Raw genomic sequence first — 14,650 nt, 5'->3', positions numbered from 1 at the left:
ATGGATTCATAAATTAAGCTCTTTAAGCCCCAACGGGCTAAATGAAGGCTTTACCTTTATAGCCTTCCTATAGTATCTGTACCTTCATTCATTTATTATTTACTTTTTATTCTATACCAATCATTGACGTTATGTCGATATAACACTATTATAGCATTGATCTTATTATTACTATAATCATACACATGGTATCTCTATTCACTTTATACATAAGTTGCATGTTATTACAATTTATGTCCATTTGGTTCGATGTTTATTCCTCTTCTTTGTATTAAATCGAGACATTCTTAAACAGGATCCGTTCATAAAACAGAGGCGTAGCTAGGTTCTCCAGCACCCGGGGCAAAGATTCAGTTTGGCGCCCCCCCCCCCCAACCTCTTTCCCGACATCTCCTTCCCCCTCGCCGTGTTTGTTTTCTCTACCAATCGACGTGTCATTTCTTCTTATGTAACGCGAGCATAAAAGCATTTGTACATTTTACAAGCAATATGGTTCTATACACAACACCAGAACCAAGCTCAGTACATATATACAGCCCCAGAACCAAGCTCAGTACATAAATACAGCACCAGAACCAAGCTCAGTACATAAATACAGCACCAGCACAAATACAGCTCAATTTAGTGCAACCCCTGCCGTATAGGTTTGTACGGCGTAAAACTACAGCTCCCAGCATGGCCCGAACAATGGTAAGGATATGCTGGGAGATGCTGTTTCACAAAAAATAAATCATATCATAATCATCTCGCTGCAGATCATACAGTGACTACATTACTGATTAGAGGCAGAATAAACATTTACATTAGGTGACTCACCGGTGACGTCTCAGATTCTAGTTATTTTTCTCCATCCGATCCAGACCTCTATGGTGGCTTCTCCCGGTCACAGACCATTTCTGCAGTTTGCCGCTCACATGTCTTCAGCTTCTCACTTTACCAACATTTCCGCACCTATAAAAAAATATAAAGTTATCATTATACCACACACTACGCCCCTAAATATAATAGCGCCATACACTGCACCTCTAATTATAATAGCACCATACACTGTGTCCCACACACACACTGTGCCCCCTGTAGATAGTGCCTGCCATAGAGACCCCTGTAGATAGTGCCTGCCATAGAGCCCCCTGTAGATAGTGCCCCCATCTGTATATAGTGTCCCACAAATAACTCCCCCTATAGTGCTCTACAGATAGCCCACCCCTGTATATAGCCCCCTGTAGATATAGCCCAGCCCTGTATATAGTGCTCCACGTATAGCCCAACCCTGTATATAGCCCCCTGTAGATATAGCCCACCCCTGTATATAGTGCTCTACAGATAGCCCACCCCTGTATATAGCCCCCCTGTAGATATAGCCTACCCCTGTATATAGTGCTCTACAGATAGCCCAACCATGTATATAGCCGCCCTGTAGATATAGTCCACCCCTGTATATAGTGCTCCACATATAGTCCACCCCTGTATATAGTGTTTCACAGATAGCCCACCCCTGTATATAGCCCCACCTGTACATATAGTCCACCCCTGTATATAATGCTCCACAGATAGCCCACCCTGGACTATATGTACAAGGGGGCTATATACAGGGGTGGGCTTTCTGTGGAGCACTATAGGGGGAGCTATTTGTGGGATACTATATACAGGGGTGGGCTATATCTACAGGGGGACTATATACAGGGGTGGGCTATATCTACAGGTGGACTATATCTACAGGGGGACTATATCTACTGGGGGACCATATCTACAGGGGGACTATATCTACTGGGGGACCATATCTACAGGGGGACCATATCTACAGGGGTGGGCTATATACAGGGGTGGGCTATATACAGGGGGACTATATCTTCAGGGGGACTATATCTACAGGGGGACTATATCTACAGGGGTGGGCTATATCTACAGGGGGGACTATATCTACAGGGGTGGGCTATATACAGGGGGCTATATCTACAGGGGTGGGGTATATCTACAGGGGGGCTATATACAGGGGTGGGCTATATATTATATAGCCCCCCCCCATAAGCTATAGCCCATGCCTGTTTATGGTGCTCCATAGATAGCCCACCCCAGTATATAGCCCCCCCTGTAGATAGACACCCCCGTAGATAAAGCCCCCCGCATGTAGATAAAGTCCCCCCCATAAATAAAGTCATCCCCCCGTAAATAAAGTACCCCCGTAGATAAAGCCCCCCACATGTAGATAAAGTCCCCCTTGTAGACAAAGCCCCCCCCCCGTGTAGACAAAGTCCCCGTCTCCCCCGTAGATAAAGCCCCCCCTGTAGATACAGCCCCCCCCCTGTAGATACAGCCACACACTTTTATTACAATTTAAAAAAACTTAAAAAAAAATATTCAAACTCACCTTATTCCCGCTCCCACGCCGTCCGGCAGCCATGGAGACCTGCTCTCTTCTGCTCTCTTCTGCTCTCTTCTGCGCAGGTCTCCTGGGGGTTGAACACAGCGTCTATGAAAGGCGCTGATTGGCTGAGCAGGATGACTTTCCCTGTCAGTCAGTCAGCGTCTTTCATCGACGGAATCTTCACTGGTACAAAAGGTACCAGTTACTTCATTCGTGGAAAGGCGCTGAATGGCCGGGGATGGAACGTGCCTGGTCATTCATTGCTTCTAATTGTACCTGTGTCCTTGCGACACAGGTACAATTATAGTGCAGGAGGAGGGGGGCCCCCTCTAAGCTGTGCCCGGGGCACATGCCCCGCCTGCCCCCCTGCATAAAAGGTTACCCTCCTAAATGCAGCGCATTGATAATTTGCTTCACTAAGTGGATATCGATATATGCATCCATTATTGACTGCAATTAACACCTCCATAGTGTCGACGCATTAATACATCACTAACGGATATCACCTATTATCTCCATACATTACGCATTTTGCCTGCCTCCATAGCTCCAATATCTTCCCTAGGATCACTCACCTGTTAACCTAGTGTGTAGAATTTCAGCATTGTAGATTCTAAGTGCCCAGACATGCGCACTTACTTCCATCAACTACGAAATCGACTATGTCCAGATTGGGATGCTAAGCGCATGCGCATCCCGCGAGTATGGATCGGACCCTTTGTTCACCCTCCTAATTGGCTAAACCGCATGCCTATCTTAGTGTATGGAGGCTCGTCCCTGGCTAGGGAATCTTATTGGTTCCCACACAGGTGGACCTTTTGTGGTGTACGCCCGAGGGTTTAAAGCAATAGGAATTTAAACGCGCGCTCACTAGCCCCATTTTGATCCCCTGAGGACGCTGTGTTTACAGCGAAACATGTCGGGGCGGGGGGGGGGGGGGCTATAACAATTTTAACAGCTATGTCAGGCTAGCCTCCGACCGGTGAGGTCAGATGACAGGTCAGGTGACCGAACTGGTCCACTCCTGTGCCGGTATCGATCCCAGTGAGAACACCGCCGCAAGACTCCTGCCTTCTTCTGATCGCTCCTGCAGTCGTCTGTCAGCAGCGCGCCTGTCAGCAGCGATCAGCTGTTTTGATACAACTGCAGCGCCCAGCGGGACATTTTGCAAGGGAAATCAGCTCCTGATTTTCCAGAAGTTTTTTTTAGCAACTCGCGCTTTTCACTGCATTTTTTTTATGGACGTTTTTTAAGCTGTTTATCAATAGAGTCAATGAAAAACATCTCCAAAAACACCTCAAGAAGTGACATGCGCTTTTTTTAACGGGGTGTCTTCTTACGCACCGTTTTTTCAAAACGACCGAGTAAAAAAATGGCCCGTCGGAACAGAACGCTGTTTTCTCCATTGAAATCAATAGGCAGATGTTTGGAGGCGTTCTGCTTCTGATTTGTCGGCCGTTTTTCGTCCCGAAAAACGGTCGAAAATAAGCCGTGTGAACATACCCTCACGTGTATCTGTTTATTACGTTTTAGTCACTATTAAGTGCAGTGGCCGAATGTTACATTGAAGTAAAAGGGAGTTTTTCATGATTTTTTCAATTAAAGTTTTCAGTTTTTGTTGCTGGTTTTTTAATCGCACAGACAAACCCCAAAATATAATTTATATTTGTATACGCTAATGTTTATTTTGATATATAACATGACCTAATTAGGGGAATTACATAGGTGCAAGGACTACAGACATGTCGGCGGGGGTAGAGGGATTATTAGCTTTTTTTTATCATTTACTATCTATTTCTTTTTGAGTATTTTATTATTATTTGTTTTACTCTCATTTGACTTTCAGTTCTCCGTCATTTTACATCATGGCAGAACAAATTGTGGCTGCAAAAAAAATAAAAAATGTCTGGGCGGTGGATAAAGGGCTTCTGTAAATTATATAATGAAAAGTTCTGCCACTTTCTAATAGACTTTGTGTTTCAATTCCTCACCATTTTCAAGTTCTCTACTTGCAGTCAGTGAATGAAAACATTCCAGTTTATATAAAGAAGCTTAAAAAACACACATCCTGGCCTCACAGCTGAGAGTTTGTTACAATTGCTCCCAGTCTAGACAATCCCCTGGACTCCAGACTGATACATTTTACCTGCACTGATACATTGTAACAAACTATCAGGACAGGAGAGAGATTTTTGCTGCTGATGTGTTTAGCGCACAGAAGATTGTCTCTAGACTGGGTGGAATTGTAACAAACCCTCAGCGGTGAGATGTTTTACTTTAGGCCAGGTTTTCAGCCTTAGGGTATGTTCACACGGCCTATTTACGGACGTAATTTGGGCGTGTTACGCCTCGAATTACGTCCGAAAATGCGCCTCGATAGCGTTGGCAAACATCTGCCCATTGAAAGCAATGGGCTGACGTTTGTCTGTTCACACGAGGCGTATATTTACGCGTCGCTGTCAAAAGACGGCGCGTAAATAGACGCCCGCGCCAAAGAAGTGTCATGTCACTTCTTCAGACGTAAATGGAGCCGTTTTCCATGGACTACATGGAAAACCAGCTCCAGTTACGTCCGTAATGGACGCGGCGTTCAAGCGCCTGCACATGCCGTTACGGCTGAAATGACGGGGCTGTTTTCTCCTAGAAACAGCCCCGTTATTTCGGCCGTTACGGACGCTGCCGTGTGAACATACCCTTTGGATGTATAAAATAATATTCCAATTCACTGACAGCAAGCAGACATCTGGAATTGGAACAAAGGTTCTCAGAGCATACTCAAGTCTATTTAGATCTGTAGATAGAGTAAAGTGATGCTAGAAGAAATCTTTGCGAGGCCTGTGGCGACCGGAGCGTAAAAGTGGAGACAGAATAGTTCATTGTCTTGGCCGCCCATGATTACAGAATTATCCTGCGGTTAACCCTTTCTAGGGCAAATAGACCTGCAGTGCATGATGGGAAATGGTTAGTATTATATCATTCTGCGAAAAAGCAACGAAGAGTCTTATTTTTAGTGAGCGATGACATCATCACGGTAATCACTCATTCCTGCCAAAGCAGTGGAGACAAAGAGGGAACCCTTCAAACAGGGCGAAACTACAACTCAAGGCATGCTGGGAGTTGTGGTATACCCAGAGCTTGGAGATCACTGGCCCCAAATGTATCTACATCATACTTGTCTTCTCTCCTGCAGCCTGAAGAGTTTACCTGCAGCTGCCACTAGGGGGCACCGACTGCTTATTTATTTATATTGCTGCCATTGACTTTGTGATCTGCTTATTGTCAAGGGACCCCTCTAACCACCAGGGACTGTCCAAAGTAGAGAACCCCTTTAAGAATGGTTTGGCCTTTAAGAATTTTTGCATCACCGCATATCGAGAAAAATGTCACTGACGTTGCGAGGTGAGGTCTTGTTTTTTTGTGTTTAAGGGGGGATTCACACGAGCGTGTATTCGGTCCGTGCGGGCCGCGTGGTTTTCACGCGGCACGCATGGACCAATACAAGTCTATGGGGCAGTACAGACAGTCCGTGCTTTTTGCGCAGCGTTTGTCTGCTGCGCAAAAAGCGCGACAGGTTCAATAACTCTGCGTATTTCACGCATCACGCACCCATTGAAGTCAATGGGTGCGTGAAAATCACGCGCACCACACGGAAGCACTTCCGTGGGACGAGCGTGATTCGCGCAACAGCAGTGAAAAGGATGAATGAAAACAGAAAAGCACCACGTGCTTTTCTGTTTCCGAACATCCAAACGTAGTGTCTTTGCGATGAGCGAAGCCGGACAAGCGAACCGAACTTCACCGGGTTCGTTCGAACTCGTTTTGGCCGAACCCGGCAAAAAAATTATCGGTACGCGACGTCAGGAGATAGTCACTGTCCAGGGTGCTGAAAGAGTTAAACTGTTTCAGCACCATGGACAGTGACTTCCGATCCCAATATACATGAACCTGTAGAAAAAAAAACGAAGTTCTGACTTACCGATAACTCCCGGCTTCTTCCTCCAGTCTGACCTCCCGGGATGACAATTCAGTCCAAGTGAAAGCTCCAGCCAATCACAGGCTGCAGCGGTCACATGGACTGCCGCGTCATCCAGGGAGGTGGGGCCCGATGTCAAGAGAGGCGCGTCACCAAGGACGCGTCACCAAGGCAACGGCCGGGAAGTCGAACTTTTTCTTTTTTTTCAATAGGTTTTTCGATATTGTGTTCGGCATTCACTGTCGAGGGTGCTGAAAGAGTTCCTGCCGATCAGTTAGCTCTTTCAGCACCTTGGACAGTGACGGGCGTCGACTACCTCATCTCTATGATGGCGGCTGCGCGAAAATCACGCAGCCGCGCATCAGACACGGATGACACACGCAGCTGTCAAATGGTTTTTGCGCGCGCAAAAACGCAACGTCCGTCTGTATCTGCCCTTAGGGTGCAAATTTTTTTTTTATATGATTTTTTTTGTTAGCAAAATGGGCACAATTTGTATTCACTATGGTTTTCTGTGTGATGCTCCCTAAATAACGTTTACTTATTTATTGTATGTGTGGATCCTTTATATTTCTAGATTTTTTTTATGTTTTATAAACTGTTGCTTTAAAAAATAATATTTGATATCCTTTCTTTGTGAATGTGTCTTTTTTTGTAAACAAATTATTTCGTTTATATAATTATTATAAAACTTTTTGGTCCCACCAGGAGACTTTTTCTTCTTTTATTATAATAGATAAGGGGGCAAAGGGAACCCACCTTCCTTGCGATGTCGTATTCAAAGGGTTAAACAGCGGAAATCTACGTTTTCTCCGATCCTGGCCGTTGCCGTGGGTCGATATTCGTTAATCCCAACCCTCCCCCCAGGTGCACGAGCATAACCGCAGCGCCCATGCAACCGCAATGCCGTGAATGTACAGCGGTGGGAGTTACTTACCGGTTCCCAGCTCCGTATATTTATGCCGCAGGACAGGAAGGGGTTCAAGGTAGGTGTGATCGACAGCCAACCTGGCATACCCTACCCATAAAACATCATAACCCGGGGAACGCCCACAAAATTCCACTGGAATGCCCATTTTAATGCATATTTTTGAGGTTCGGATCGTGGACAGTCCCGCTAAAAACTGGAATTATTTTTTACGTTTTATTTGGGTGGACATTGGATCATACCTCCCAAATGTCCTGTGAATCTGACCTCAAAGTGGGCGGGCTTATGTAAATACACCCCCAAGTGGGCATTTTGTGGTGTAAAACAGGGGCGGACATAATACTGAATGGGGATTCAAATGTTGGGAGATGTGAATGAATGCATTTTGTGATTTAATGCCACACATGACAACACTGCACCCGACAGGAATCAGAAGAGGACATGTTGTCATCTCTCAGTAGTGCAGCCTCAGGCTTCGGGCCTATCTCAGCACAGAAGATGTTAATAGAGGATTATTTTCCTTGTATAATTGCTGTAGCGGTGGCCCGGGGTGGGGGGAATATGAATACATAGAAAATAAAAGTAACCAATCGAAGTCCTGCTTTCTTTTTTCCAGTATAAGATGAGATCTGGTCGGTTGCTATGGGCGACTGCTCCACGTTCTCTGGTTTATATGGAGCGGAAATGTGATATTGGCCCAATCCCGATGAATGAATATTACGGTGAGAGTCGCCCTCGCAGCGCAGTCATTAATCTCTCAGTATTAAGAGCCTTCAGCTCTCGTCTCCGAGGACGCCAGTAATCAGCGCTCACCGCCCAGCGCTCGGCGAAGTGTCAGTAATATCTTCTCCCCTACTGCTGTATAATTCATTTATCTCCTGAGCAGAGGACGCACTCAGCCCAGCGCCAGATGAGACCGGGAGACGTTATAATCTTATTATGGAGTCACTTAGTTACAGCAAAACGCCACCATGTGTGTCCTGAGGTAATATCAGTATTCCTGACCACAACGTCCCCCGTAACATGGACGTTCAGCAGTTCTCCCCCTCTGCAGGCTCCATCTGTATTGGTGGCCATGTTTATTTCAAAGGGAAAATTTCAGCAGCCGGACCCGTGTCCCCTGCAGACCCTTCATTCCTTTCCAGACTTTTGTTCCCTTCAGGCGGCTGGGGCTGGCGGGTGAAGTGAATAACACTGATGATCCGGTTACAATGGCGTCTGACAAGGGGGGGGGAGATATGAGGTGGCAAGTGACCAGTCAGTACTTGACGTTGATGATAGAAGCAGGAAAAGTAGACGAGTGTACGGATCTGAGCGACTGTGACAAGCGCCAAATTGTGATGTGTAGACGACTGGGTGAGAACATCTCCAGAACGGCCCATCTTGTGGGGTGTTCCCAGTCTCGTGGAGTGTTCCCAGTCTGGAGTGTTCCCAGTCTTGTGGGGTGTTTCCCGGTCTTGTGGGGTGTTTCCCGGTCTTGTGGGGTGTTTCCCGGTCTTGTGGGGTGTTCCCGGTCTTGTAGGGTCTTCCCGGTCTTGTGGAGTGTTTCCCGGTCTTGTGGGGTCTTCTAGGTCTTGTGGGGTGTTCCCAGTCTTGTGGAGTGTTCCCGATCTTGTGGAGTGTTTCCCGGTCTTGTGGGGTGTTTCCCAGTCTTGTGGGGTCTTCTAGGTCTTGTGGGGTGTTCCCGATCTTGTGGAGTGTTTCCTGGTCTTGTGGGGTATTTCCCAGTCTTGTGGGGTGTTTCCATTCTTACGGGGTGTTCCCGCTATGCAGTGGTCAGTACCTACCAAAAGTGCTCAAGGAAGGACAACCGTTGACAGTTATGGACGGCCAAAGCTCATTGATGTGCGGGAGAAGGGAGGCTAGCCCATCTGGTCCGATCCCACAGAAGATCTACAGTACCAGAAATTACTGATAAAGTTACTGCTGACTATGATAGAAAAGTGTTAGAACACGCAGAGCATCGCAGCTTGCTGTATATGGGGTTGTGTAGCTGCAGACCGGGCAGAGCGCCTATGCTGACCCCTGTCCACCACCGAAAGCACCTACAATAGACACGTGGTCATCAGAACTGGAGTATGAAGTAATGGAAGAAGGCGCCAGGTCTGATGAATTACGTGTTACATCATGTGGACGGCCGGGTGCATCACTTACCTGGAGAAGAGATGGCACCAGGGTGCATTGTGGGAAGAAGACAAGCCGGCGGGGGCAGGGTGGTGGTCTGAACTTGTGTCCTGACATTCATGTGGATGTGACACGTACCACCAACCTAAACATGGCTGCAGACCCCTCCTTCATGGCAGCGGTATTCACTAATGTCAGTGCCCTCTGCACGATAACTTCCCCGCCACGATGCAGGATAGTGCCCCCGCCACGCTGCAAGATAATGCCCCGCCACGCTGCAGGATAGTGCCCCCGCCACGCTGCAAGATAATGCCCCGCCACGCTGCAGGATAGTGCCCCCGCCACGCTGCAGACATTGTCCAGGAATGATGAGGAACATGACAAAGTCTTTAAGGTGTCGTCTTCAAATTCCCCAGATCTCAATCAGATCCATGGAGGCCGCACCTCACAACCTGCAGGATCCGCTGCTAACGTCTTGTGGAGTCCAGGCCTCTACGGGTCAGAGCTGTACGGGGGCACGAGGGCGACTACACAATATTATGGGGGGGGGGGGGGGTGTTACGGCTGATTGGTGTACATTTATTGTATTTTATTTATGCCTTTATTATACTTTTTTCCCACACGACTTTAAATGATATTTTTTCCCTATATTGTACATCTATCTCACCGCCGGTGTACTAATAACGTAGACAATTTCCCACAGGACAATTTATTAACACTTACGCTGCAGGATTTTCCGCGTGAACAGATTTTCTGAATCTAACGTTTACGCCAGCAGCAAAGTGGATGAGATTCAGAAAATCTCCTGCGGAAAAATCCCTCAGCGTAAACGTTAATAAATTGTCCTGCGGGAAACGTAATTCTGCAGCATGTCAATTTACGCTGCGTTTTTGACGATTTTCCGTTGCAGGTTTTCCCCATTGAATTCAATGGGGATGCAAGAAAGCCATGTTGCCGAAAAATCGCAACTACTGGAAAAAAAAAAAAAAAAAATCATACTTACCCAGAACGTCTTCCTCCTTCCTGGGATGACGTTGCATCCCATGTGACCGCTGCAGCCAATCACATTCTGCTGCGTCACATGGCCTGCAACGTCATCCTGGGAGGCCGGAGCGGACGTCAGAGTTAGGGGGTGAGTATTAACGGCTTTCTTCCGCAGCGGATATTCAGTCCGAAAAACCACACAACAATGTGGTGCGATCTTTTGGACGGAAGCTGCTGCGGGCTCCAGGTCGGACACGCGGTGTGATTTTTTTTCTGCAGCGTCTCCGCCCTGTGACAACCCAGGCCTTATGCTACCGATTTTCCACTACGACACCCGTTACAGAAAATCCAGTGTTTACGTGTGAGCCGGGCCTATAAGTGACTGATTGCTGTTTATTGATCTGGCTACTGCTGTTGACAACATCCACCCATTTATCCAACTTCTAACCAGGGAAACCTGTAGTCCACCGTCCGCTCGATAAATCTCCCCAGATCAGTTATTGAATGGTCCCATCAGCTCATGTGATCTTGACGTCAAACATTTAGCCTCACGACCTCTGATCACACCTAGCCGGGAGTCAGTTATCGGAGGAACGTATATATGAACGCCGTCCCTATGTTATACTGCGCTCTTTATGGATTCTTTTTTGGTTAGCTATATGTGGTCTGCAGCAGCCACGTGATGCGCTCTGTGTCCTGACAGTATACAAGGCACCTCCCTCTACCTCTCTCCCAGCATGAAGTCCCAGCACCACAGCTCGTCTAGGACTCCTAGGGCACCTTTAGGCTGTATTTATGTCGTTTTCTTCTAATTTTATGGCAATAATCGCCCCGTTTTTTTTGTTTTGTTTTTTTAAAGCCTTCACTACAGGAAAGCGCTGAACAACCCTTCTCTTCTGATGTATTCGTACCCATTATGTGTGTTAAAGTATGTTCACACGCAGTGTTTTCACGCGTATTTTGGGGCATTTACGCCTGAAAAAAACAGAAGCTGAACACCTACAAACATCTGAAATAGAAATCAATGGGAAAAAAACAGCATGTAGTTCATACGGGGCGTCTTTTTACGCCACGGTTTTAAAAAACGGAGAGTAAAAAGACACGCCGTAAAAAGCAGTAGCGTGTCACGTCTTGAGGCGTTTTTTAGAACCGATTTTCCATTGAACACTATGAAAAACGCCTGAAGTTTTTGACTCAGCGTGTGAACATACCCCTAATCAAGCCAATCATCCAAAAGGAAACAGAGTTCATTTTTACCCAACATTTTTGGGTGCACTTTTTTTTCAACTTTTTGGGGTTTTGGGTGTGACAATGTGGCCGTCCACTCTAGGAAGCTTTGTGTAGTCATTCTTTGTGAACAGTTTAAGGGGGGGGGGGTCTACACTTTTTGTAATATACACCTTGTTTCCATTATGCATCATTCTTAAAGCCTGCAGTGTAAAGAATGGAGGATTCTTTTGTTCCTAACCTCTACTAAACCTCACACATTTAATATAGCGTACATTAATATATGAACTATAGAGAACATATATTCACATGTATACATATAGACAAGACCATGGCAACCAGCATGAAAACCTCCATTCTTTACAGTGCAGGCATCATCCAGAGAACTGAAAAATGATTGGACTGTTGAATTGCCACCACGGATTGTAGAGTGTAGTTCTCACTGCGTTGGGACTACTGCCCCTAATACAGCACATGACAACATGTAGAGACACTGAACCAGCAGGAGGTGACGCAGAGAGCGCAAGAAACCAGACTAACGGTCACTGAAGCTTTGGATGTGACTGGAGTACAAGACCATGTGTAACTGAAGGTCAAGACAAGAGAAGTAAAGTTTCTGCAAAGGTGTAAAGTTAGAAGCCCCCACACTTTAGAGGTGAGTGCCCCTTTAAGACCACGTAGGATTGCGAATAGCCGCACACATCAACATTTACACCAGGAAGAGATCCGCAGACATCATCGTATTCCCATGGAAAAAAAAAATATGGACTTTTATTAATACCAAGAGAAATAACATAGTAAATGGTGCCCCGTACGACAGACAGAAGACATTGTACTGCACTAAATCTAGGTCTGTGCGACAACGGCAATAAAGGGGGGGGGGGGGGGTCTAAACTTAAACTTCCTATAGATAAAGCGGTTTAGTCATAAAATAAACCACTTTGTAGTATAAACCTTATTTATATTTTGCGGTGTTCTCTAGACGCAGCCTGCAGTGTAAAGAATGGAGGTTTCCATTGTGGCTGCCATCAGGGTTATATAGACCTCTCCAGTGTAATGGTTTCTTTATGAGATCTCCATGCCACTTATAGAGTGTTTGCATGACTGTGTATGTATATGTGGACATATGGGTGTAGCCATGACATCCAGAAGAAAAACCTCCATTCTTTACACTGCAGGCAGAACCCACTGGAGAATGCTGTAAAATAGAAAATTTGATATTCTTCTCTTCTGACTAAACAGCTTTATTAATAGATAGTTTTAGACCCCCTTTAATCCACTGCAATACAACATGGGAGAACAGCGCCCGCCTGTCACCCCCGCCCCTCACTCCACGGCAGCGGGATCGGGGTGGATTGTCCTTTCCATAGGGTATAACAGAGGGCGACCATACTCCCGGACAGACGTTATGCGTTTCATTGTCAGGACGGCGCTCCTCCTCCGCGCCGAGCACAACGCGGCCCCCAGTGATTCTGCTCAGCGACGTTACAATGTGCAATAATTAGACTTTATTTTTTAAAAAAACAAAAACAAAAAAAATTTAATAAAATGATAACTATTCAAAGCCGCAATTCACACCGCGGGAGCCGGAACATGCTGCAATATAAAACAGTGGCGAGTATGACCGCACCCCAATCGTTTTAGGCCGACCATTAACCATTCACGGAGGATGCAGCCATTTTTGTAGGGCCGATCACTAATTGTAGAGGGGGGCGGAGCCTATGTTATTGGTGTACAGTTACCTCACCGAGGCACGGGGCCATTGGCGCCTCATGCCTCGGGGAGCTCACGATTTCGTTAAATAAAATTGATTCACTGGTTCAGGCCATAAAATGGAAGCGTCCAATGTGTGCGGGCTGCGTACACCCGCCGTATCCCGTCCTACAATGTCGTCCTTCACCGGTGAGGATGTGAACCGCGGCGTTAACAGAACAGGCGGCAGATTGTTTTCTTCATACCATTGGTTTCATTTAAATAATGAAGACACTGTATATATATATCATTAATGATCCAGTGGAGCGGTGTCCATAGTCACCAGACAGCCAGCCATGGACGGGTGAGAAGGGTGAGCCCATATTCACACTGCGGTTAATGAAGAGTTAATGGGGGTGGGGGGAGAGGGAGGAGGAGAAGTAGTGAAGGTTCTGACGGAGGAAACATGAAGGAACCGACGTGGAGGAACCGACGTGGAGGAACCGTGAGATTAACAGGAGCAGCCGCCTTCGCTGACGGGAGCTTCTTGAGGCTTATCCAGTTTGATGTCAGTCACTGTAGAGGAAAGGGTTAAAGAAAACGCCACGAATGAGTAACTGCCTAACGCAAGGACTACAGGGGTGACCGCCAACCCCGATCAAGGACGCTCGCCCGATCACTCATGCAGCCAGGGCTACGTGGAGATTTTGGAACAGCGCCACCTGCAGGCTCCTAGAATAACACAATAGGTGTAAGGTCCCATTCAGACAGCCTTAATCTAGCTGAATTTCATCATCTGTAATATGGCCACCAGACCCAAAACGACTAAATCTTACCGGTAAGTAAATGACAGAGTTGTTCTATATCAAATATTCTATTAAATCAGCGGAAATTGTTTCAAAAGTTACTGTCCATTAAACGAATAACTATTGGGGTCAGTGGTGCGGTGCTCATCGTGCTGAGCTGTATCCAGCCGTACGTGGCGTCACCGTGTATCAGTGGGGTGTCCAGCTCAAGGATTCCCACCAATGTCCTAATGCAACACCACGATGACAGCTGGCGCCCTCTACAGGTCGATAAAAGGATACTGTCTTCTCTACTCTTGTCCTGTGAACTTTCCATACCAGGTAGAGCGGCTGCAACGCGTCTGAAGAGCTGGAAGACACGGGAACATTCACAGGTGAGTAAAACGCAGATTAAATCATAAAAAGCTAAATGAACAGGTAAAAAAAAAATAACAGGTATAGAACGGCCAGAGAGTGCGAAGCGCGTGAACATACATTACCCTGCTATGGCCTAGTTCACACCTCAGTCGGTGTGTTCCGTTCTGCTCATCCAGAGGATCAAAACTAGGGAA

At 46.6% G+C, this 14,650-nt stretch overlaps 1 protein-coding gene across 2 annotated transcripts in view; it reads right to left on the bottom strand.

The window, feature by feature from the left end:
- Nucleotides 1–13,086: 13,086 nt before the first annotated feature.
- Nucleotides 13,087–14,650, bottom strand: part of RAB6A (RAB6A, member RAS oncogene family) — a 38,483-nt gene continuing 36,919 nt past the window's right edge. For both annotated transcript variants that reach the window (XM_075851322.1, XM_075851321.1), the window contains exons 7-8: nucleotides 14,382–14,448; nucleotides 13,087–13,869 (exon numbers count right to left, since the gene is read on the bottom strand). In XM_075851322.1, coding sequence (XP_075707437.1) covers nucleotides 13,805–13,869; nucleotides 14,382–14,448 — 132 coding nt within the window. In that variant the 3' untranslated portion in view covers nucleotides 13,087–13,804. The remainder of the gene's footprint in view (nucleotides 13,870–14,381; nucleotides 14,449–14,650) is intronic.

The sequence above is a fragment of the Rhinoderma darwinii genome, chromosome 2 (genome assembly GCF_050947455.1).
Source record: "Rhinoderma darwinii isolate aRhiDar2 chromosome 2, aRhiDar2.hap1, whole genome shotgun sequence".
In the NCBI taxonomy this organism is placed as follows: domain Eukaryota; kingdom Metazoa; phylum Chordata; class Amphibia; order Anura; family Rhinodermatidae; genus Rhinoderma; species Rhinoderma darwinii.
The sequence above is the reverse complement of the archived record's forward strand: the minus strand, read 5'-3'. Positions and strand labels throughout refer to the sequence as shown.